Genomic DNA, 24,551 nt, shown 5'->3' with positions numbered 1-24,551 from the left:
TTATGCAGTAAACCGACGAAAACCACGTGTCGCCATTGAACCGTAAACACATAGTAGACTGTCATGCTTTGGGACTCATTCACTTGATTGGAGAAGGAGTGTGACGAAGGCATCGTCACGTGTTGAAAATTGCCTTCCATATAAGGTAGTGGTCTCGACCTGTTAAACACATAGTAAAACATGCTTGTAACAAACCAAAATCCTCCCTCTCTGGCACTCCTTTATAAGCATGTATTACTGTATTCTTTTTTATGTCTATTTATGAAACCTTTCATGATGAGAATGTAATGTATTGAGTAGAATACTGTAAATTCCTTATTTTTCATGAGTACATGTAATTATCGCAAAATGGCTCTTAAACGTCAAATAGAGAGAATATGTATTCGCGAGTGGACGGATGATCAAGAGAATTGACTTGGATTTCAGCACCATATCAATAAAAGCGAGTAATCTTATTTTGCGAGTGATGCATCTAGCGAAATTACATGATAATAATTCCAATCTTAATTTTATTTATTGATTTCCTGTGTTTTGATTGGACGAGAACAAATTCAAGAAAAAGTTTACACATCGATAAATTCTCAATCAGAACTACTTTCTTGACATAGCTTTTATTGTAAAAAAAAAATGAAACAAATCGTTACTTCTATTCTGTGTTTTAGCTTAACAATTACAGAAACTTGAAATTAAATAAAAACAAAACTGACGAAAAAGCTTACACATCGATAAATTCTCAGTCAGAACTACTTTCTTGACATAGCTTTTATTGTAAAAAAAATGAAACAAATCGTTACTTCTATTCTGTGTTTTAGCTAAACAATTACAGAAACTTGAAATTAAATAAAAACAAAACTGACGACATACAGGACTGACAGACGGGAATATTATGTTTATGTCACTGTCAGATCACGAGTGTGAATTTTAAATCTCTGAAATATTCGCGACGTTCCTACAAAACAAATCAGCTCAGTTCTCGGTAGCGCTGTGATAGGAAAGAGAAACGTACCTTAGACTCTTGCCTTATTAGCATCAAATTCATTTTTCTACACCCTATATTCTGTCCCGTCTTTGAACAAACCAGAGCAAATCAAGGTTGTCGTCGGTCTGCTTCTTTCGTTTTAGAGCGTCGGTCGTTATGTCAACATGTTCAAGGACTTATTTTTGAAGTCTACTTGTATTTACGATATTTGTTGACTTAAACAATATTCGAAGAGTTTTTATAAGCTTATTTTATTAAATGTTTTGACAATTAAAGTTGAACTTTCTAGACGTTCATCTCGATTGCGATTCATTTCCACATCGCGGCATGAAGTATTCCTACGCTGTACAGAAATAACAGTTTGTATGGAGGCTCCAAAGAGAAGTAATTATAAAACTTCGTAATTGGAATTATAAGAATTAAACGTTCTTTTTTCAGAATTTATCGATGTGTAAACTCATGCCTTTGTACTCACAAACTTTACATAAAAGTGCTTCGCATATTTTAGCAATCAGAAAAGCAAAATCGATGGAAAATGAAATCTTACTGGCAAATGCCAAATCTCACGGACAAATCTAATCAAACGATAAGGGTAAACAGGTCTCACTGGTAAAATATAGTGATCATTGTAATAAGTTACATTTGTAACCAAGCAAAACGTCCATTCCTTTTAAGATTTTTTTAAGATGATTAAATTGTATATTTAATAGATTAGTGTATTTTTTGTTACAGATGCACTCTCTATGCTTAGTTCAACATTTGGATGGAGGAACTAGCAGATATGGTATCAATGCAGATGGAATGTCGTATGTCAAATTTAGACATGCGTGGTACTCATATCTCGCTTTACTTGACATCAACTATGACCTGGGATTCCAGTGTGACATCTGTGGCCCATCACAAAGCACCATAGTCTGTGATAACACCAGCTTGTCTTTTCGCAAATATTTTGTTCAGTGGGAAAGCTTTAATGGAGCTGAAAAGACCACAACTTTGATGGAAGGAAGATAATTATCTAATAAATGTCAAGCACAGAGATAAATACCGGTATTAATCCTTGAAGGTATAAGTGGAGTAGACTACAATTTCATTTTTATGGAAAGTCAGTTTGTAATGCTGTAGATGCAATAGAATACTTTAAACAATTTATTACTTGCATCATGTTTTATATCGCTATCTCTCAGTTTGAAATCAATCCGCGGCATTTAATTTTCATGACAAGAAACATTCTCTACAAATACCAATTAAAATAATTGGTTCACATTCATTAATATTTGCGAGTTAATGGAGGTCACGAAATTTGCGGATATTTCTCCCACGCGAATGAAAGTTGGTTTACAGTAGAAATGTCTCTTTTTCTGTGATTTGATTTGCAGTGGTGGATGGTTATTTAATGGTTCAAATATCTATATCACCAGGGCTCTCGATTCTCTATAATTGGGGCCGTGTATGGGCCCCATTACCAATTCAAAAAAGGTACCTTTTTTCCCAATTGAATGTGTTAATTTTTCCAAAAGTTATTTCTCCCCAATCTAAGCCGAGGTCAATATTGATATTTTTCTGGTGAATAACAAACCATATTCAACATCAAAAGAGTCCATAATTGTTTTATTATATAGTTTGAATTTGAATAAATAAGACATTGAAGGCTGACGACGCCACTTTCATTTACAAACTTCCGTCGTTGAAAATCAAAAAAAGAAAATGTCCAGATTACAATTTGTAACTTCCGTGTTTTCCTTTCCGAGTTTCACTTTGTGTAAGACGTCCAATCTTTAAGAATAATTCTGTGATAGTTTTTTTTTCCCTGCTCTGAAACTAAGCTGGCTGCAGCCGTTGCAACCATTGTTTACAACGTTGTTTGAGATGTTGATTATGACGTCACAATGCCGCTGCATGCGCCCTGAATCTCCGGTGAATATGTAGTGTTATGAACTGTTTGCGCTTGTATAGATTATATAGGGAATATAAATAGACTATATCATAATACGACTTATATATTTTAAGCATTGCACACAAAAATATATTAAAAATCTTATTTCATCTAAAAGTTAGTAAAACTTCAGTCGGGTTTGATTGACACATCCTTGCACTTTCACAAATTTTAATTTTATTCTTAATACTTAGGAAAAGTGGCAATCTTGTTGTGTGTAAATGAAAAATATATTTGTGTCTTCTCTTCAATACTAGTCACAAAGGGAGAGTGGTAATAAAGAAGAAGAAATACAGACAAAGTTTAATGCAGTACTGTTTGGGAGTACCACCCCTGTGTGAAGCTGATTTTACCTCTATGAAGAAAAGCATCAGCAGTTGTTTTCCTCCATTAGGTCCTCTTCTCAACATAATGGAAAACATTGGATGTTTTGAAAGCTGCCCCCAGAGCATCGTCCCCTGTTAGAGCTTCTGGCCAGTCCATCACCTGCATGTGCTCTTATTCCATACAATACAGTTAATGAAAAGATCCTTTCTAAGATTTTTGAGTCTCCAAAAGACATATCAAGGGATGCAGAACTTCTGAACAGTATTCAAATTAACATTCCTTTACTTTTTGAAATACTAAGATCTGTGTCATTTGAAATTTCTTCAGAGTATAAAGAGATAATTTCCAAAGTATTTGCCAAATCCAAAGCTACATTTCCTAATCCAAATACATCAGACCAGTTTCATAATCCAAAGACTGAAGATCCTGTGACAAAGGAGGAGTTAGACAATGCCGCTCAGATTGCCTTTTTCCCAAAGCTTGAACCGATCCGTCAGAGGGGAAGGTATGCAGCAGACAAAGGAAAGTTTAATGCTGAAAGCTGTAGGAAAGATTCAACCAAACACCCAACATTACTGCCAGGGATTTTCACTGTCTTTTGTCAACATGGTATGTACCATTTAAAAGAACAATTTGTAATTAAAGTTGTTACTTTATAATGAGTTCTTTTCCCCAGAACCACTTCTTTGTGATAAAGAGTGTCATTTAACATTTTTATGCGCCCGGATCGATAGATCGGGGGCGCATGTTGTTTTTGTCCAGTCTGTCTGTTGTCAACTTTAACCTTCACTATAACTTTTGAACCATGAGAGAGAGAGACTTCATATTTGGTATGCATACTCCACTCATTCATTTCTTTCAAATGACACAAAGGTCAATGACCTTGTGACCTTGACTGTGACTTATATGCTAAAAATAGCTTTTTCGAACTTTGTTGCCGCCGGGTGCATAATGTTTCACAAACACATCTTGTTTTAATTTTTAACTTGGATGTAGGGAGTGTTTAATTTTATTTGTTATCCCTGTAGTGAGACATATAAAATGAATTAAGAAAAATATGCAGTGGTTATATTTATTGCAAAGATCATCTCTGTCTCTAAAAGATGGATATACTTTAAAGCACAAAGCAGGATATGACTTAAAGACATGGTCTTATTATACAAATGAACATGGCACTAAAACTGCATAACTACTTATATTTAAACAATAAAATGCTCTCTTTGGCTGTTAGGAAGGAAATTAATTTCGCAGCTGTTGCGGAAAAAAGCCTAAAATGTTTTCTGCATTAGCTACGGCGTTAATTCCCCTACTAACAACCAAAGAAAGACATTTTATTGACTATATTTATATCTAGTATATAAATAATCATTTAGAGTATGATAAAAAGATTAACTAGATACTTATTGCCTAGGCAATAACAGGTCTTCCGTTGTCTTGACTTCTTTGAAAAAAACCTCACAATCATCTCAATAAGATTACTCTAAATAATAACAAAAGTTATCTCAAGGCTTCCAAAGATATGTAGATACAGAAAAAAACAAACGGAATTACTTTTCTGTTTTCTTTATGTACTTTGTCATGAACGAAAGTGCTCCAAACGAATAAAATGTATAAAAATAATTTGCATGGTCATGGTATATTTAACATCTGCATTAGCCAAACATTTCTGCAAAAAGAAAAAAACTTTAAAAATTCACTTTTTTTGCATCGCTTTCTGTCACGACCGGAAGTGACGACACGATTTTTATATGATGTAGATACTGTATTAACTATAAGTTCTGAAAGTTTTTGACTTCAGTCATGTAGTGTTTTTTAGCATTTAGGTGAACAAAATCTCAACTTGAGGACAGAAAAACACGCGACCGGAAGTGCATTTTCCTAAGATGGTTGACTTCACACTAGACAATTGCAGTCTCAATAACATATGTAAAAATCATTTCAAAAACTTTATCAACAAGTGATAATTTTGGGAATGTTAAAAATCCCAATAACATAGTTTCTCTCTTATAACCGGAAAGAGAGAGACTTCATATTTGGTATGCATACTCCACTCATTCATTTCTTTCAAATGACACAAAGGTCAATGACCTTGTGACCTTGACTGTGACTTATATGCTAAAAATAGCTTTTTCGAACTTTGTTGCCGCCGGGTGCATAGTGTTTCACAAACACATCTTGTTTTAATTTTTAACTTGGATGTAGGGAGTGTTTAATTTTATTTGTTATCCCTGTAGTGAGACATATAAAATGAATTAAGAAAAATATGCAGTGGTTATATTTATTGCAAAGATCATCTCTGTCTCTAAAAGATGGATATACTTTAAAGGTAGACACAAAGCAGGATATGACTTCAAGACATGGTCTTATTATACAAATGAACATGGCACTAAATCTGCATAACTACTTATATTAAAACAATAAAATGCTCTCTTTGGCTGTTAGGAAGGAAATTGTTTTCGCAGCTGTTGCGGAAAAAAGCCTAAAATGTTTTCTGCATTAGCTACGACGTTAATTCCCTTACTAACAACCAAAGAAAGACATTTTATTACTTATATTTATATCATTTAAAGTATGATAAAAAGATTAATTATTGTATTATTGAACAGCCACTGATGAATAAATTTGTACAGGTGATATGCTTAGTCTTGTTCATGTACTGATAAACTGCAATGGTTTTCTTACGAAATGAAAAAATATTCAGTGGATGTAAATATATATAAAACATGGTTTTGAAATATAATTCATATTTGGGCAAGGAAAAGACAGCATGGTAGAGGGCGTTATTTGCTGAGCCCATCTTCATATTTTTGACCCAAGCCCAAATATTGTTTATATTTCAACATAGTTATCATGCATTATGTTTATCCTGTAATATTTTTATCTCACCTAAGATGAAGGCTCAAGTGAGCTTTCTGATCACCCATTGTCCGTCATCTGTCTAGCTGTCTGTCAGTCCCTCCACCTGTCCGTCTGTAAACTTTTCACATTTTCAACTTCTTCTCAATAACCACTGGACCAATTTTAACCAAACTTAGTACAAAGTATCCTTAAATGAAGGGGAGTTTAAATTGACAAAATGAAGGGTCTAGTCACCTTGCAAGGGGGAGGTAATCAAGAAAAGGCAAAAGTAGGGTGGGGTAATTAAAAAACCGTCTCCTCAAAAATCACTGATTTAGAAAAGATGAAACTTAAGTGGAGGCGTCCTGGGGCAGTGTAGATTATAATTTCTCTAAATCATGGCCCCAGGTGGTAGGATGGGGTCACAATAGGTTTTACAGGGAGGAAATCTGGTGAAGATCAGCGTGGCAAAAGTTACTCAATTAAGCGATATAGCCCATTTACCTCTTGTTTTACATTTGAAGTCCAGAACAAGCTTTTTTCAACAGACTTAAGCACATCGCTGCCATTGAAACTCCATTATGGCTCCATGGTCAAAACTTTGCAATGTATATGACATCACAATGTTTTTAGAATATTAGAATACATGCATGAGGCTTTATTAGGGCATTGACTGAATATAGCTTTTGTTTATTACGTAACCTTTATTTTTTTTATTTTATCTTTTTAAAGGAATTTGCTATGGATTCCAGATAATGGAGAACAACGAGTCACCCAATGTTCCATTTACCTTCATAAGAACGAGGTTTTTAACAGGTGTGTAGGTGTATTTATTGAGATTGACATATTTAGATTTAATACCATGAAGAAAGGCAGAGGAAGTAGAATTAAAAAATCTAGAATCAAGATTGTTTTTTCCCCCAAACATTTACTGGGTAATTCATATGCAATAGGTGATTGAAGCTTTTGTTGTGTATATAAACTAGTTTACAATTCTAGTGAAGATGATATTTCACTCTTACCTTATTTATCACCAAAAATTCTGTTTTTTATTAACAGCACCTTCTGTTGTGATATATGATAATGTCTGCAATCTGCATGCATACTTCTTGAACAGAGACCCTTTATTTGTTCAAAATACTACTTTTGCTGTAGACAACTTGCATTGGAGAAACCACAAGTGCAAGTCAATAAATTTTATGCTTAAATTACGGGAAGAAAGTACTAGTATATTATATTTTTTTCCTTTGACACTTTGAAATTGAACACGTAGATTGAGGAACTGCAGAAAATAGGAAATGTTGCTACTTAATGAGAAAATATAATCTACACAATCAATTTAAGGCCATGCAAAGTTAATTTCTTGGTTCTCATGCCTTTTTTTTTTAAAAAATGATGAGGGAGGGAGGCATTTTTTTTTTTACTTTTTATTGCCCCCAAAACATGATGAGGCAGCTTTTTACATTGTACGAAACCTAAAAAAATGATGAGGGAGGTGATTTGTTGTTTTTTTTTTATTGATTTAGCAATAAAAAAGGTCAATGAGGCACCCTCGGGAGGGCCTGAGAACAAAGAAATTTTTTTTTGGCCTAAACATTTAACGCTTTGTAATTCATTTAACCATTCAAAATGCAGAATTTACCTTTTGATACAACCAAGTATCGAACCTGCCAATTTCCCAGAGAACTGCCAAATAAGAAGGCATCACAAATATGTGATGTGAATCCTTCTTATTTTGAGTCAACATTAGCAAAGACAGGTATGCATCAATAACCTACAAAAAAATATAAATAAGGCTTGCATTCTAATTACGTTCAAACAAATATTCATGACATAACATAAAGACCCATGGCCATCTACACTTATCACCTATATGCAATTCGTCTTTCTCTTATTGATAATTCCTTTAGTACACAATATGAAATACTGTGGAATAATTTTAATTTGTGGGGGTCAATGTTTGTGTGAAAGCAAAATTTTTCCTGTTCGTGGGTTACTTTAAATATTATGGTTAAATGAATCAATATGTTAACACAATAAAGGTTTGTGGGGATGTAAATTCGTGGGTAAGGGTGACCTACGAAATCCACGAACATTGATCTCCCAAAAACAATGATGATTCTACAGTAGTTTTGAAAATTCTGTAAAATGTAAACCTCAGGCAGGGAAAAAAGTGAACCTAACAATAATATTAAAGTCTTCTAAATGATATCTTTTAAATACCTTATCATTTAACCAATTTTGGTTCTTAAGGGTATTGAAGTCGAGGACTTCCCCACACACATGGTATCGTGTCCCAGGCTTGATTCTGGGCACACCTCTTGGTGCAGAACCCAAGATTGTCTTTATAATTAAAGAGGGATCTGAAAAATGAATAGCAATTAAAGAGGTAGGAATCTTTTGTTAGTACTTTTAGGAATAATACTGTAAAATCACATATTTTCGAGGGGTCAAATTTTCGTGGTTTGAGGAAAATATATTGGTTCATGGGGATTTGATTTCGTAGTTGAGGAATTCTTCAGTACTAATATATGTGAAAAATTGCATTTCATGGTGAACATAAATTCGTGGGTCTCTTCATACCTTGAAAACCACGAAAATTAAACCCTCAGGAAAATTAGTGATTTTACAGTACACAGGAGATTGACATTTCAATACCTGTATCCTCTGTGCAGCTGTGCGAGGGGTTCTACAATAAGAAAGAACCGCTAGTTACAAAGGAGGATAAAAATCATAACATTTTAGATTTTATTAAAACCAAAAGACATAAATCTCCTAAGGCTAGGTATAACTACATTATATATTCACTTACATCAACATATTCCCCCTTTTCAGTCCTGGGATCTTCAGAAACGGGCTCCTAGCGAAAAAAAAAACAGAATTAACGTTCCACCAATTAAAATCTTCAATAATTAGCTATTCCTGTCAAAAAATAAATTCCATTTAAAGATTATAAACAACAATCTTAATTTATAGGTCATATACTTCAGATTTAAAATATTATTAAAACCAAGAAACATAAATCTCATAGGTATAAATGCATTATACATATTACACAGTAGAACAATACATATGAACAGCATAAATAATGCATAGTGTTAAGTATGAATGAATAAAGCATTAAATTTTATAATTCCAACAATTCATTTCTTACTCTGTTTGCAAAACATTTATATTTTCCAAGATTACATATTCCTTTAGTATTTGAACTTAGACAACAATTGAATTAATTTAAAAACACTTGGTTTAAATGGATAATAGTTTTTTTAAAATATATTTTTTCCTACTTCAACATCCATCTTGTCTTCTCTTTCTGCCAGACATGGCTCCTAGGAAAATAACATCAGAAGAAATGAAAGTGATTTAAGCCTGATTTTACAATTAAGGAATAACTTGATTTGAAGATCATTAACAAATTTCTTCATCTACAGTCCTTACATCAACATTTATCTTTTCTGTAAAACAGGCCGCCTACAAGAAACAACAGATGGATGAACATTTATTTTTCTTATTATATAAGCCTAATCTAAATGGCAAAAGAATTTTAAAATACCTTTTTATTCAATTTAAACAATAAAATGATTGTGGGCCAAATTCTAAGGTCAGTGTCAAAAGGTGAAAAATATTTATAACCTACTTAAGGGTCTGGGGCCCGTTTTACAAAAGAACTTAATACTAAGACCAAAAACTTCAGACGATTGTAAAATTTTGCAAAATTGATAATTCTTTTTGAAATTGTGTAAAAATATCTTTTCACAATCCTTTTAAAAAGGTTAAAAAATTTTTCGACATACTGTTAATAAAAAGTTACATGAATTAAATTTGGACTTAAGTCGTAAGTCCTTTTGTAAAACTGGTCACAATGAATACACCTGTGAAGTATGAAAGCCCTAGCTCCAACTGTTCAAAAGTCATGGCCAAGGTGAAGGCATGGTATTTATTTTTTGTAAAAGTGTATCAAACTCCAAGATCAAGAGGTTACAAGGTATATATTTGTGAAATATGAAAGCCATAGCCAAACCCACTGAAAAGTTATGGGCAAGGTTAATTTTTTTTGCAGACAGACAGACAGAAGGAAAGACAGGGCAAAACTATATACCCCCCAAATTTCGTTTACAGGGGCATAAAAACATCCCATAATGTTCTCATGTTAAAATTACAGAAGTATGCATGGGTATTGCATGTATATGAAAATTGCTTTTTGCCTGTACTGTATAACTTATACTGTAAAACTTGTACTGTATAAAGACACTAAGATGTACTGGTAAATCATATAATTGATGCATTAACTACCTGTGCTCTTTGAGTCTTTTCTGGCAAAGCTGGAAGATTTTCCCTAAAAATTAACAAAATACACTATAGCTAAAAAATATTACGGTAATGAACAAAGCTTAAAATGGAAGTTTGTTTGGTTCCTAATCACAGTTACTTTTGTTGCTAAAATGCTTCATTATGAAATGTAATACATAAAAACCAAGTGTCATTTAATGCTTTTGTAAAAGAAAGTAAAGGCTTTTGTTTGAAAGATGTAATAAAAAAACTTCAAAATTAAAAAGAATTCTCTTGTTGTCATTGGGTGAAACGAATAGAATGTCTTTAGGAAATATATGGTGATAACGAACATTATTCAAGCTCAAAAGTCCATAAAACAATACAAAATAGAAGCAGAGCAAACACGGACCTCCAAACATCAGAGGTGGGATCAGGTGCCATGGTGGAGTGAGCATCCCCTGCCGACCGGTCACACCCGCCGTGTGCTCCTTGTCATGATCGGGAAATAACGGAAAAATTCGTCGACAATTCATTGTGTAAATAATGGCTTAACAATTAGTATGAAAAACGTCAGTCAGCATTTGACTCAATGATAAATTGTATTTGCTGACAAGGTCATTGTATCGACCATAGAACTTACGAAATGATGACTTTAAACGAGACAGCTGATATTCTTGTCTCATCAACTTATTTGTCAATAATTTACATCGTTTTAGAAATTGTACATACGTAGAGCATGCTCTTGCGTATCGAATCAGCTGAGAGATATATACCCCGTATGCAGGTGATGAAGGTATATTGCTGCATAAGTATATTACTATTATACCTCGAATTGGACAATAAATCGAATGGTCAATCGAAATATTCTCTGTACCAGCTATCTTTTATCAGCATTCGCGTGTAAAAAGTAGAACGTACATGATTTATTCGAAAAGTAAACCCAACTGGATCTAAGCTGAATACACTGAACGGTCGCAGACAACTTTTTACATTAAACTAACGGTTTCCTTCACACTGAGCTTGTAAAATGTGTATTGAAAAAAAAATTAAACCCTCTCTGCATGTAATTATCTAAGGATGATGCACGACCAAGCTTTACGCACATTTCCTCTGAAATTTTTGTGGTTGCTTCCAAACTTTCTGTAATCCGTCAAATCTACATGTGACACATGAACGGCATCTAACGAAGGTGCGTTGATTTATCCAAAAAGCGACCCAAATGGACTAAATAATATGTTAACAAGATGTGTTTGTGAAACACTATGCCCCCGATGATAACACAATTCTTAAGTGGGACGTAGACTATAGTGCAATAGTTATGGCCGGTGTGAAAGTTTTTCAAATGTAGGTCAAAGGTCACAGTTGAGGTCACATGATCAAACATTTATTTACCAATGGAAAGGTCTTGTCATAATGAACACTCGTGTGACCACCTTAGCTTAGTATACACTATTGATTTAGGATAGCTATCGACATCTTGGTAGAGTTTATCTATGATTGGGCCCATTAGCTCATCAAAAGCATCCTCAGGTGTGTTTCTTCCTCCTGTGGAAGGTAAACGCTTCCTGACGATAATTTTTACATTCTCTCTATCCACATTTATTAAAAACAGCAAACACATTATGTAGGTTATTACACATGGAAAAATAAAACAACTGCTCATTATTAGTTTTCCAGTTTAAAAAGTGTGGAAAAATCAAATAGCAGTTTTTAATGAAAAGGAAAACTATTGAGAAATTTTGATAAATTGCTTGAAGTTTGACAAGATTTTTTCCTAAATCTAAGTGCATTGTGTGTAAAATTTAAATTTTATTGAATTGTTTCTTAATTACATTTATCACATTATTATGAATTTTTCTATTCAATGTACCAAGTTTACTCTGGAATTGATTTTATTTCTCTAAAATAGTTTTGGAGAGAATTATGATTGGGATCGAAATTCTGTATATTAAGTACCCAACTTTGATGATTCCAAATTTTTTTCTGTTTTTATTTTAAACAGTTGTTAAAACTAAGCAGGTGCATCCGGTTTCCTGTATTACTTTTTTTCATGTAGTAAACATGATGACCAATCACTATCTATCTGGGTGGTTCTTCTTATATAAGCATTTTTTTCTTTCATTTTTTCAGCTTTTACTGTTTTTCAAATACTAACTTATAACAACAGAGAATACATTATGCCACATGAAGACATAATTATTATGTATAAACAAGTCAGTGTATGTTGGTCTCTGCTAGCAATGTCCTAAAACTCTCAACATTTATAGATAAAATTACAAATTCATTAAGTTCTTTGACTCCCTCTAAATCAAATTACATGTATATGAAAGGAATATAAAGGATTTTGTTCAACTGCAGAAAATGATGCGGCTGCAACATTTGATTTACTGAACCATTATATGAGCAACAATATGATATTTTTAAATTGCATATTTAACAAATACGTCATGTTGTTCAACATACTAAACTAAATGTTTTAATATGAAAATTTCCAAGTTTATTCTTAAGAAATCAACAATGACCAATTTGCAAAAAGGTTTCACATGTTTATTAAATGTTAACAATTTATAAATTACATTGTACATTATACAAAGATGAAAATTGTAGAAGAAAAATTATTACAATATCAGTTCTTTATAATCATCATTCCATCCCATGCTATAAAAAAATGCTTTTTAAACTACAGTACTTTTCAAGCAGACATGCACATTCAAAATTCTGAACTTGATCAATTTAATATATGGACTTGTGGTGCATCTACTTTTGGATGGTTTCTGTTGTTTTCTCATATAGTACTTGCCACTCTAAATCTCAACTGGTATGCTATTCCCTTTGTTTACATAAGTTAATGAGCAATGTCGGACTAAAGTTCTACCTACACTATACTGTCACTAGCTTTTATGATGGTTAAACACAACAAAAGGCACCAGATTCACTGCTCAATGTGATTTTCGAAAATTCTTTCATTCATAAAGTTTGTTTCCTCATTTTTCACTAAATTTTGAAATTTGGACAGAAGAAAACCTCGACTGTTTGAGAAGACCAAAGAACTCTTCTGCAACTTGAACTTGTCTGAAAAATTAAATGCAGTGGCATATTACCCAGTATTTTAAACTCTGAATAAGCATAAAATTTAATATTATGAAACAATTTAATAACTTATCTCTAAAAAACATTTTTAAAGTGTTCAGCAAGATATTTTTTTCAACTGGTAGTTAAAATAAAATAAATATCTATACCCATTTTATAAAATGGGGTTCGCCTAATTCATAGGAAGGAATTCCGAGAAGAAAAAAAATTACAACCCAACTTTGAAATAATTTTGAAAAAGACCAAAAATTAAGGCACTTAAAGCTTAATGGAAAAAAAAACTTGCTTATTATTTTTGGTGGACATCAAAAGGGTTTTCCTCACTGTTAGCTTAAAAAACTACTTACTTGCACATGTTGCATCACATGAACTCCTTTTTTGTGAGAAGATAATTTCCATATTTCAGCAGGATTTCGGGAAATAAATCCATTAATGTTAGATATATAATTGTGTCTTGAAATAACCACAATCAAGTGTTACATAGGCTATGTTGTTGTTCTCAAATCGAGTGTCGCATGACTCGAATAAGTCCGCATTTCCTCGCCAACACGACTTTATGATTGAGAGTTTCAATAAAACTGCTGTTTGGCAACGATTATTTAAAGTGCGTTGTGTAACGCGAAGACCAATTTTCTTTGAAGTCTGTTATAAACTCTTGTGCATCTTTGATAACGCAGCCAAACTGTAAAACTATAATAATCCTGCCCAAATCCGCATATGACAACAGACAAGTTTCGAGCAACCTGAACCCGATCAAATTTGACACCCACCGTATCGCTAGATTTCAAAAAAAAGATGTTTAGTTTGAAGTTAGACATTCCTTAATTTTCAGTAGATTAATTAAACCAAAATAAAATGCCAAATTCGATGTTTAATCAATTTGATTCTGTTTGTTCGGCATCAGCGTACTTAACAACGGAGCGCCCTCAAGCGACAAATTAAGTCATAAATCAAGAACGATAACTTGAAATTCACTAATATTGGAAGTAATTTTCTAGGTAGTAAACGCTAGACTTGCAATTTTCCAAACTTTTTAAAATTTAAAATTATAATTTTTAAATAGCTGTTCCGTTGTTCATTATCACTTTCTCTCATAGCGTTTGCTGTTTTAATTTTTTAAGGTTTCAATATCCACACCATTGTATAGATTTGTACTACTCAAGTTCATAATATTTTTCAATATATTGCCTATTAAATTAGAACAAGCCTGAATATTTCCAAATCATTGAACATATGTAATATATATGTCCTGATGCATAACCATGTGAAGTTTCAAGTCAATTCTCAAACACTGACTTATCACGAAAATTTGATTTTGCCTGATTCTTACGTGGACCTGTACTTAATATTACTTGCAGTTATTACATGTATATATATGAATTCTACTAAGTAATGTAAATATTGCCCGTTACCTTTTCTGCTAAGAGAATTTAGAATTTTCCCGTCAATCTTCATAGCATTGGGTCCTAGTCTCTGCACTTGCTCTTGGATAATTGCATTTAATGGAGTCACAATTAAAACCTTCGAACAACATATCCTCAGTAAAAGTTCAAATATCAATGAATTACCATAACCAGTCGGTAAAATAATCATACAGTCGCTCGTTTATGACTTTTTTTTTATAGCAGCACTTTGTAATGGCTTCAGGAAATTAAATTCCGTCTTTCTTTCTTCATTTATTGCTATTAATCCAGTTTTGCTTTTAAAATAAAAATCTAAAATCTCTTCGAGCGCCTTCTGCCTGCACTCCATTACTCATGTGTTAAACTTTCAGCACTGGATTTACGCCAGTCTAAATATAGATTTTATCGTCAGTGCTATTTCCTATGACGCGTAAAAATGGCAGTGTTTACCTGTCGTTGGTTTTTTAGGGCGCTTGCGACCGTTAACCAATGTCAGGGTACCAGTCTATGAGACTCTTTCCTATTGGTAAATTCATTTATTTTTTGGACATCATAAATAAAGTGACATAATGAAAAAAGTTAGTTTGGGTCCATTTTGATTAATCAACGTGCCGTGTAACAATAGCATATTATAGTTGGAAGCTTTCAGGAACAAGAGGCCTAAGGGTCTTAACGGTCACCTGAGTAGAATATAATTGCTTACGACTGCCAAGAGTTGTCTTCTGCTTCTAACAATGAATTTATACAAAGAACCTATTCCTCTATCACACTTTGTTTTACGACTGCTAAGACTTGTTTTCGGTTCTAACAATGAATTGGTACAAAGAACCTTTTCCTCGTTCACACTTTGTTTTACGACTGCTAAGTATTGTCTTCCGGTTCTTACAATGAATTTATACAAGGAACGTTTTCCTCTTTCACACTTTGTTTTACAACTGCTAAGTATTGTCTTCCGGTTCTTACAATGAATTTATACAAAGAACCTTTTCCTCGTTCACTCTCTGTTTTACGACTGCTAAGAGTTGTCATCCGGTCTTTACGTCACTGTAATTGTTGTTCATTGATAAAGCTCAAATATACTGGTGATGATTTTATTATTTCATCAACGTTAGAACTGTAAAACAAATACAAAATTTATCAGTCGTTACATAACAAGGAAATCTGAAATTACAATTAGCACACAAACAGCACTAATATGACCTTTAGTGTAATGTGTAGACTAGAATATTCAATATTGTCAGCCAATTGACTAGTAGTATGTAATATGAATAGGAACTATACATTTATTTAATTCCTTACTGAAGCTCAATAAAATTATTACCAGTAACAATCAGAAAATACAACTTTGCTATTTCACTTAAAACATGTAAACAAACTTGGCGCTTTACCTTGCATTACAGTACAAAGGGGAATAACTCTAAGTTAATAATGACACAAAGTTTCATGTGCTCAACAAGTAATTTCACAAGTGACAATTTAAATAATAATGAAGTCTATTTAATAATAAGAACGGTATGGAATATCAAAGTACAAATTGCTATGGGATCAATTATTATCAATCAACATTTCACTACTTGTGGGTCAAATGAAATATATGGTGATAACGAACAGTATTCAAGCTCAAAAGTCCATTAAACAATACAAAATAGGAGCAGAGCAAACACGGACCTCCAAACATAGAGTTGGGGTCAGGTGCCATGGAAGAGTGAGCATCCCCTGCCGTCCCTGTCCCTAAGAATGTGTTTTATAATTAAAAGCTCTGTTGTAAGATCTGAATGCTTTCATTATATTTAGAAAAAAATGTGTTGTATCGCAGACATTCATACCGCTTTATGGTGATTAAAATATTGGGGTATATATTTTATGTCTGGAGGCATATTAGTTAGTTTGCGATATTTCTATTATTAAACGGCGTTTTATCATTAGCGGTTGCTACAAAGCACAGTGCTGTCAAAGTTTAAAGTACTAATAATGAATGTAAGAAAGAGTTCGTATAAGATCACCTTCAATTTATTATGGACCTAGAAAATGCATAATGCTCTATTTTCAATTGTTTAAGATTTGTGCAGTCAATATTTAATGAAAGGATGGCTGGACTGTCTGTCCTCTTTTATGAACCCGTTTAACGTCGGCGATGTGTATTTTTGTTGAGCGACTTTAGCGTGGGAGAGAAGCGATCTCGTTTAATTCCTTTGATGTTATGACAATGTAACGTAGTATTTAAACTTCTCGATAGGCCAAGCGCCAGCACGTCACGAACAGTGAAATCCTTAAGGTGTCATGCAAAAAGCTCTATATAATATCTTAGAAATAGCTATGTTTTTACGATGGTACATTTTTCAAATATTGTTAGATTTCGTCTTCTTCAGACTCAAAGTATTTTTTTGAAGTTTTTCAAGTTTACTTGTCCAAATTTTTTCATAACATTAGACTTACCAAGTTATCATGCCCTAAATCAATACCGAGGTATTTTACTCTAGTTTTCGCTATTTTAATGCCATCAATATATGTCTCATTGGCGTACTCGTTTATCAGTGAGCCAGTTAATAGACATTTTGTTTTTGTTAAATATATCTCGGTCCAGCAACTTTAAAATTCTGAAATTATTTTCAACGCTTTTTTTAAAGACTGTGTATTTCTGAACATATTTGTGCAATCACCGGCTTATCTTTAGATCATGAGTAGTAGTAACATTTTTCTGAAATGAATGTCCTTTGATATCATTGTCGTTTCTTACTTGAATAGCTAGTATTTCTAGTACAAAAATTAACCATTGAGCAGATAACGGACATCCTTAACGGATTCCTCTTCGCATTGTTTTATGATCCACCCATTATTTTACCTTAAATATAGGTGTATTATAAAGCGTTTCTATCATCTCAATGAAATTTGGTCCGAAATTGTACTTCTCTAAGGTTTTAAGCATAAAATTACATTTAATAGAATCAAAAACTTGTTCAAAATCAAGGAAAAGTAATATTCCTTCTAAATTTTTGTGAATATATTAAAAAACAAGCAAGATCAGTCGTGCATTATTGCCAATATATCGTCCTTTAATATATTCTCTTTGTTAACGTCTTATAATTTTATCGGATATCTTTTGTAAACAGTTGGCTAATACATGCTCAAATGTTCGAAAGTCAACATTAGTTAGACTTAGATGTCTGTAGTTCTTCAAGTTGTCGATTTCACCTTTTTTTATAAACTAAAGAAATTAACGCATTTCTTTGTGAAAATTATTATATTTCGTATATAAAACCGCCATTTCACATTCATGCATAGTAATTAATTCCTCGCACGCTTTCTTCTCGTTTTCTGAGATTTTTGGAAATTGAATATTTTCAGCTTAAAAATAGCTTAAAAAACAGCTTAAAAACTTACGACTTTTCAACTTTATACACAACCATTCCCCACGATAAATTGAAGTCCAGGCTTTTTGATATCATTGACAGCTGCTTTTTCAATAAAACTGAAACTCGTAAATTTACTTACCTAACATTGGTCATTTGCAAAATTATTTTGTTAAAAAACATTCTGATTGTACACACAAGTACTCTGAAGTTTACATTAAAAAGATGCTTGAGTTTCTGATTGACAATATCTATGTGGTATTTGGAGACCAGGTCTTCCAACAATCTATTGGAATTTCCATGGGTACCAATTGTGCCCCGTTATTAGCAGACCTTTTTGTGTATTCATATGAAGCAGAATTTGTCCAAAATCTTGTACGTGAAAAGAAGAAAACACTTGCTGTGGCCTTCAACTCGACATTTAGATATATCGACGACGTGTTGTCAATTAACAATGGCTATTTCCATTCTTATGTCGATAAGATATATCCTGGTGAGCTTGAGATAAAAGATACCACAGAGTCTGACACATCTGTTTCATATTTGGATATTTTACTTGAAAAAGACGTTAATGGTAATCTAACAACCAAGCTTTATGATAAACGTGATGACTTAAACTTTTAAATCGTCAACTTCTCTTACTTATGCAGCAATATACCTTCATAACCTGCATACGGGGTATATATCTCTAAGTTGCTTCGATACGCAAGAGCATGCTCTACGTATGTACAATTTCTAAAACGAGGTAATTATTGACAAACAAGTTGATGAAACAAGAATATCAGCAGTCTCGTTTAAAGTCATAATTTCGTAAGTTCTATGGTCGATACAAAGACCTTGTCAGCAATTACAATTTATTATTGAGTCAAATGCTGACTGACGTTTTTCATACTAATTGTTAGGCCATTATTTACACACTGAATTGTCGACGGATTTTTCCGTTATTTCCCGATCATAACAAGGAGCACACGACGGGTGTGACCGGTCGGCAGGGGATGCTCACTCCACCATGGCACCTGATCCCACCTCTGATGTTTGGAGGTCCGTGTTTGCTCTGCTCCTATTTTATATTGTTTAATGGGCTTTTGAGCTCGATTACTGTTCGTTATCTCCATATATTTCATTTCAAGATAAGCTTGAATATCTTGATCAGATATATCATTGCTTGTTTATAATTTTTCATAGAACTTGATAGGACAATCCATAATTCCTTTATTATTATCTGTTTGTTCTGTTTGATTTTCATCTTTTACCTTATTTATGGTATTGTTTGATTGTTGCTTTTTTTTCAAGATTTAACAAGTAAGAGCCTGCTTCTCCGTTTTCTATCCATATCGATCTGGATTTGATATAAACTCCGCTTCTAAGTCGTCGACCTCCATCTTCAACAGTCGTTTATTATACATGTTTTTAAGAGAATTTTTTGGATTCTTGTAGTTCAATAAAATTAATACACTTCTTATATTTAACTAATTTCTTCGAGTAATTTATACAGAAGTTTTTTGACATTTGTTTTAATATGTTCCCATTTACTTAACTGGTCTTTAACCACTTTAACTTCTGAATTTCTTCATGCATGAAGATTTTTTTTAACAAAATGTTTCATTCTGTAAGAGTGATATATTTAGCTGTTACCTGCACCTTTTAAATTTTCACATGGAAAAAAAAATGTAAAACTAACGGCTGGCAGGGCATGGCAAGACTCAAAATCTAAATGAAGACCTCTTCCTGTTGGGACCACTCAGATGGTGGAACACTCCTATCTCAGCCGCATTCTCCTAGAGCCAGAACTTTTGGATGGCGAAGTAAATGTTGTAGTAAGATCATCTTCTCATCAGTTAGTGTGCTGTAATGTTTTGGGTGTACTCCTACAGCGACTCTCCAAGGTCCTTGCAAAATGAATGATGTGTTCGGATGCGTCTCGGGTTCGCTATAGACAATGATCCCTCCAACAACTGTAACAGGAATAGTTGGCTTGGATGACACAAAGTTTAAATCACTATAGCAAAACATAATCTACAGTATGTCCCTTGTTAACTCCTCAGGTTTTCTTACTTGAACGATCCAAGTGAAAGTGGTTATCAAACACGGCAGGTAAATCGCCCTGTACGGCTACTTCCATGCCATCAGAAGTACTTCCCGTCTAGCAAAGGATACTCTTCCAATTCTGATGGCACTCCTGAGTCTGATTGATGTCGAAAAGGCTGAATATTTAACGAAATAGGGGTATTAGATAAAATGGGATTGCCAAATGGAATTGATATTTCACTGACTGGTTTAAAATGAAAAAAAACCTTCTGTTGACTTTGGTTGCATTTGTCCAAGAGCACCATGATGCATCTCCAAAACAACAAAACAGCTGGAGATTTCAGTGGGTGAAGAGTGAACTTTTCAGGCTCTTGTACCTCTAAAACCGACATGCCTGACGGAATAAATCTGAATGCAGTGGGTTAAGAGCAATTGTTGGAAGAATTTTACTTGCCTGATAGACTGTTTGCACTGCATCATCTAAGGTGGCTCCTCCTCCTAAGGCGGCTCCGGTAAGGCATCTTAATGCTTGGACACAATGACCAACATTGTTGAAATCTGTTGAAACCATCTGGAACATTGACGGCATGTGGCTCTTGGTGCAATAACGTCTTATCCTTTTATCCAAAGAAAAACAAGTTAAAAGCATGCAATACTCTAACCCAGACACTGTCAACTTTCATGGAAACCCTTGGAATATCAGGCCCCTTTCTTCCCAAATTTCGCTTTTTACACCTTCATCGTTTATCAGTTCTTTGATATGTTGAGCGCGTCTGTACTTTTTCACTCATATGGAGACGCCACCGCTTGCCGGAAATTCAGGGAAAAAAAACCCTTAATTATTTAGGAATATCATAAAACCTTACTCCTAAATTTAAAATTTATGGCCTAATAAAATTAACAGGAGCAAATGACGACGACAATTTAGTCTAAATGCCACTTAATTTCACTGCACTCGACCCATCCATCCAGGAACTGGACCCAAAACAACCAGCCTATCTCCCCACCCGAACCAAAAACATCCACCCAGCGGTCCTACCCGAACCCAAAACACCCAGTCAGCGGGACGCTCTACAATTACTTAGACTCATACAAATGTAAGGCTTGTGCTTAAAGCACGTTGTATGGTTTCATAAGATAGAGCATAATTCAAGAAAACATAGCATTATTCATTAATTGTAATATGTTTTAAATCATTTTTTGGTATTTCACTTGAATTGTAATATTTCTAGGACTTATAACATCTTGAAAACAGTCTTGCATTATAGTCATATCCATGCTGGGTAGTATAAGGCGCCTAGATAGGCGGGTCAACTGAGTGCACTTTTGGGCCCTGAAGGGATGGCCGGGTCAACTGAGTGCACTTTTGGGCCTCTGGGGCGATGGCCGGGTCAACGGAGTGCACTTTTGGGCCCTGGGGGGATATCCGGGTCAACAGAGTGCACTTTTTGGGCCCTGGGGGATGGCCGGGTCAACAGAATGCACTTTTAGCCCCCCTAACCAGCCAGGGTGTTCAACCTTTTACACCCCGGGGGGGGGGGGGGGGGTCAAAGTGCCTGAAAAAAAAAAAAAAAAAATCCATGTGAGATCCTACCTAGCCCTAAACTTGGCAGCGATTCAAATCTTGATTATGACGTCATTCTAGTCCTTCATCGCCTCTCTGGCTGCTTAATTTTGACACTTTAAAAACACAGCTGATCTCCAGCTGTTATTCTAAAAAGAAAAACAAGTCAATGTTAAAGTTTAACCTCTTTTTATTTAAGTATGATACAAAGTCAATTCTTCTTTTGAAGTTTCAGGGACTTCTTGACCTCTTCCTTGTGTTTTCTTTTCTTAGGCTGGTCCAGTGGAATCAGATTTTCTTTGTTCTCCTGATGTACAATAGCTTCTACAGGAATGTTTAATAAATTATCCTGTTTCTCCCCGAGACTCATGTTTTCCTGCGTCTTTTTTTTCCCTTGGGCTTGGGTGGTCTCTTCTCAGACAGTTTGTTTTGGTCACACTTATCCGCCCAATGTCCAAATTTTCCACATTTGTAGCATAGGTCTTTCTTGGGACATTCAGGCGCCCAGTGTCCTAACTCTTTGCAGATGAAACAGGGGTTGGTCTCTCTGGTTTTCTTTGGAGCTTCTGTGTCTGTGGGTTCTCTACCTTTGCCTTTTTCTTCTATTTTCCACACTTTATCCTCCAGTTGGGCCATTTTGTCTCTCAGGTCAACGAATTCACTCATGACTTTCTCTTCAAACTTATTTGCATTCACTTGCATCTTGTTTAGTATGTTGACTATCCCCTCTAACGTGTTGGTTAAAATACCAAAGTCCTCTTTGGTCATGGCCTCTGGGAAATTATACAATCATAAGTCCAGTCCTACAGGATCCTGAGTCTCTGGCATGGGGGCTATGGCATAGCCTTCAGGTGTCACATAATTAGGGTTGTCTTTGGTATTCATCATTGCTTGTGCCATGGTATACACGTCTGACTTCTGAAAAAAGTTATGACTGAAAATGATGACCCATACACTCTCTGCGCTGGTTTTTATACCTTTTTTTTAAAGGAAGGGGTCCTGGAAAAACCCGCACGCGCTCAGCACGTTCTGAGATCTGGAAATTCCTGAGATATGAGATGTGAGATCTGGGAAAAACCCACACGTGCTTAACACGTTCTTACTCTATTTAAGTCTATTGGTTTTTCCAAAGTGTAAAAATAAATTAAAAAAAAAAATTAAGTCTATTGGTTTTTCCAAAGTGTAAAAATAAATTAAAAAACAGGGGTATAAATAAGATAAATATCATGTCTTCTGTTCATAATCAATTGTCATGTCAAAGCAATACCACTCTTTGATTTTAGAAGGCTATGATTTGTTAATGCAATGGATAGAACAACACGAACAACCTCTCCCTCCCGAGGCAGAACAAGTGTTTCAGAGAGCCACTACCATCATAGAAACCATTCAGGACTTATGGTTACAATGTCTGGCCCTGTTACATCCTCCCAACCTGGGGAGACTAGCTACACTGCATTTTCTATGTCAACGCATGAAAGAAACTCTGCCCCAGAAATGGTATGGGTTAAGCCTGACCCACTATCTCGGAAAGCCTTACACTTTTTTATGCCATCCCCAAGCAAGGAAAGTGATTTTACTCTGCCAGGAAATAGAATCGATGGAGAAAATATGCATTCAATACGGGATGAAATATCTGGAAATTTCAGAGATACTAAGAAATGTGTGACTTTTAATACAGACTTGAATGAAATTCATTATTTACCACCCGAAGATCGGAAAAGTGAATGGATGGCTCTAGTAGCCGATCGAATAAGATTTCAACGCAGAATTCAACATTTGGAACAATTGTTAAACAAAAAGAAATAAAAATAAAAGAATGAAAAGACACTAAGCTTTTTGTTTGTTTGTTATTATTTTCTATACAAATGTGACGTCATCATGTATCCGTTAGACTCTGAGTCTATAAAATCCTGGTTTATTTAAAAATCTAAACTTTCCCACTGCAAATAAAGTGTATACAATTTGTTTTTAAACCAATCTGATTCTATTCATCTCAAAATTTTTTTTCTGAAAAGGTCAGGATCGAAAAGATTCTTATATTCCCTATACAAGTCTTATACATTGATTTTCTGAAAATGGCTGACCTTTGACCTCCCTTGTGTTTATCCCGAAACCGACGCTAAGTTTATTTTTACACTTGTAACGATTCTTTTGATCTGAAAACTATACCGACACTCTTCCCTAAGTTCAATCTTATTGTGTGCAATAAGTTTTCTTTGTGTTACACTCTAAAAAGTCTAAAACGACTTATTTTATGTATTCGGGTCAGTCAAGGTTAACCCTTCGCTTCGGCATGAATGAGCCTGTTCTAAACAAGGGAACAATGTCATGTATGAAAAATACTGTGAAATCATTCTCAAAACTTACCTTCATTCTTTTACTAGAAGGTTTGAATGTATATATAATCCCATAATATGTTATTTACGCCAATAGAGGTATTCACAAACACAAATAACACAATTTTGATTTTTCCATGATTTTCTGAGCTCTTCTTCATCCGGGCTTTTAGGGTGCTCTCTTTTCGGCTCGCGATGTGTGTGTATAAATACCGACGCTGATCAGCTGTTAACTGTCATTCGTTACCTAGCTGATTTCGGCCATACAACGAAACCATCATGTCTCTGTTTACCGAGAACATTGCCATACAACCTGGGGTGGAGGTCATCTTGCAGATGGTTGTGAGGAACCAGGACACCGGGGAGGAGTTTGCCATATTTAATATGGGGCGGATTCGTGTGGGAGATCTCAACAGCTTCATCGCCACCAA

General features: G+C 34.3%; 1 protein-coding gene and 1 pseudogene across 1 annotated transcript; one reads left to right on the top strand and one right to left on the bottom strand.

Moving 5' to 3' along the window:
• Nucleotides 1-1,514: 1,514 nt before the first annotated feature.
• LOC133199816 (uncharacterized) lies at nucleotides 1,515-9,572 on the top strand. Its single transcript, XM_061335644.1, has 5 exons — nucleotides 1,515-1,571; nucleotides 1,712-1,891; nucleotides 3,350-3,848; nucleotides 6,810-6,893; nucleotides 9,544-9,572. The coding sequence occupies exons 1-5, from the start codon at nucleotides 1,515-1,517 to the stop codon at nucleotides 9,570-9,572; spliced, it is 849 nt and encodes a 282-aa protein (XP_061191628.1).
• Nucleotides 9,573-19,836: 10,264 nt separating this feature from the next.
• On the bottom strand, nucleotides 19,837-20,809 carry LOC133199815 (uncharacterized; annotated as a pseudogene).
• Between the last annotated feature and the right edge of the window lie 3,742 nt (nucleotides 20,810-24,551).

This window comes from Saccostrea echinata, unplaced genomic scaffold, assembly GCF_033153115.1.
Source record: "Saccostrea echinata isolate AGI-Se365-2 ecotype Australia unplaced genomic scaffold, CSIRO_AGI_Sech_v1 ptg000036l, whole genome shotgun sequence".
Classification (NCBI taxonomy): domain Eukaryota; kingdom Metazoa; phylum Mollusca; class Bivalvia; order Ostreida; family Ostreidae; genus Saccostrea; species Saccostrea echinata.
Note: the sequence above shows the minus strand (reverse complement) of the source record. Positions and strands in the feature narration are given on the sequence as shown.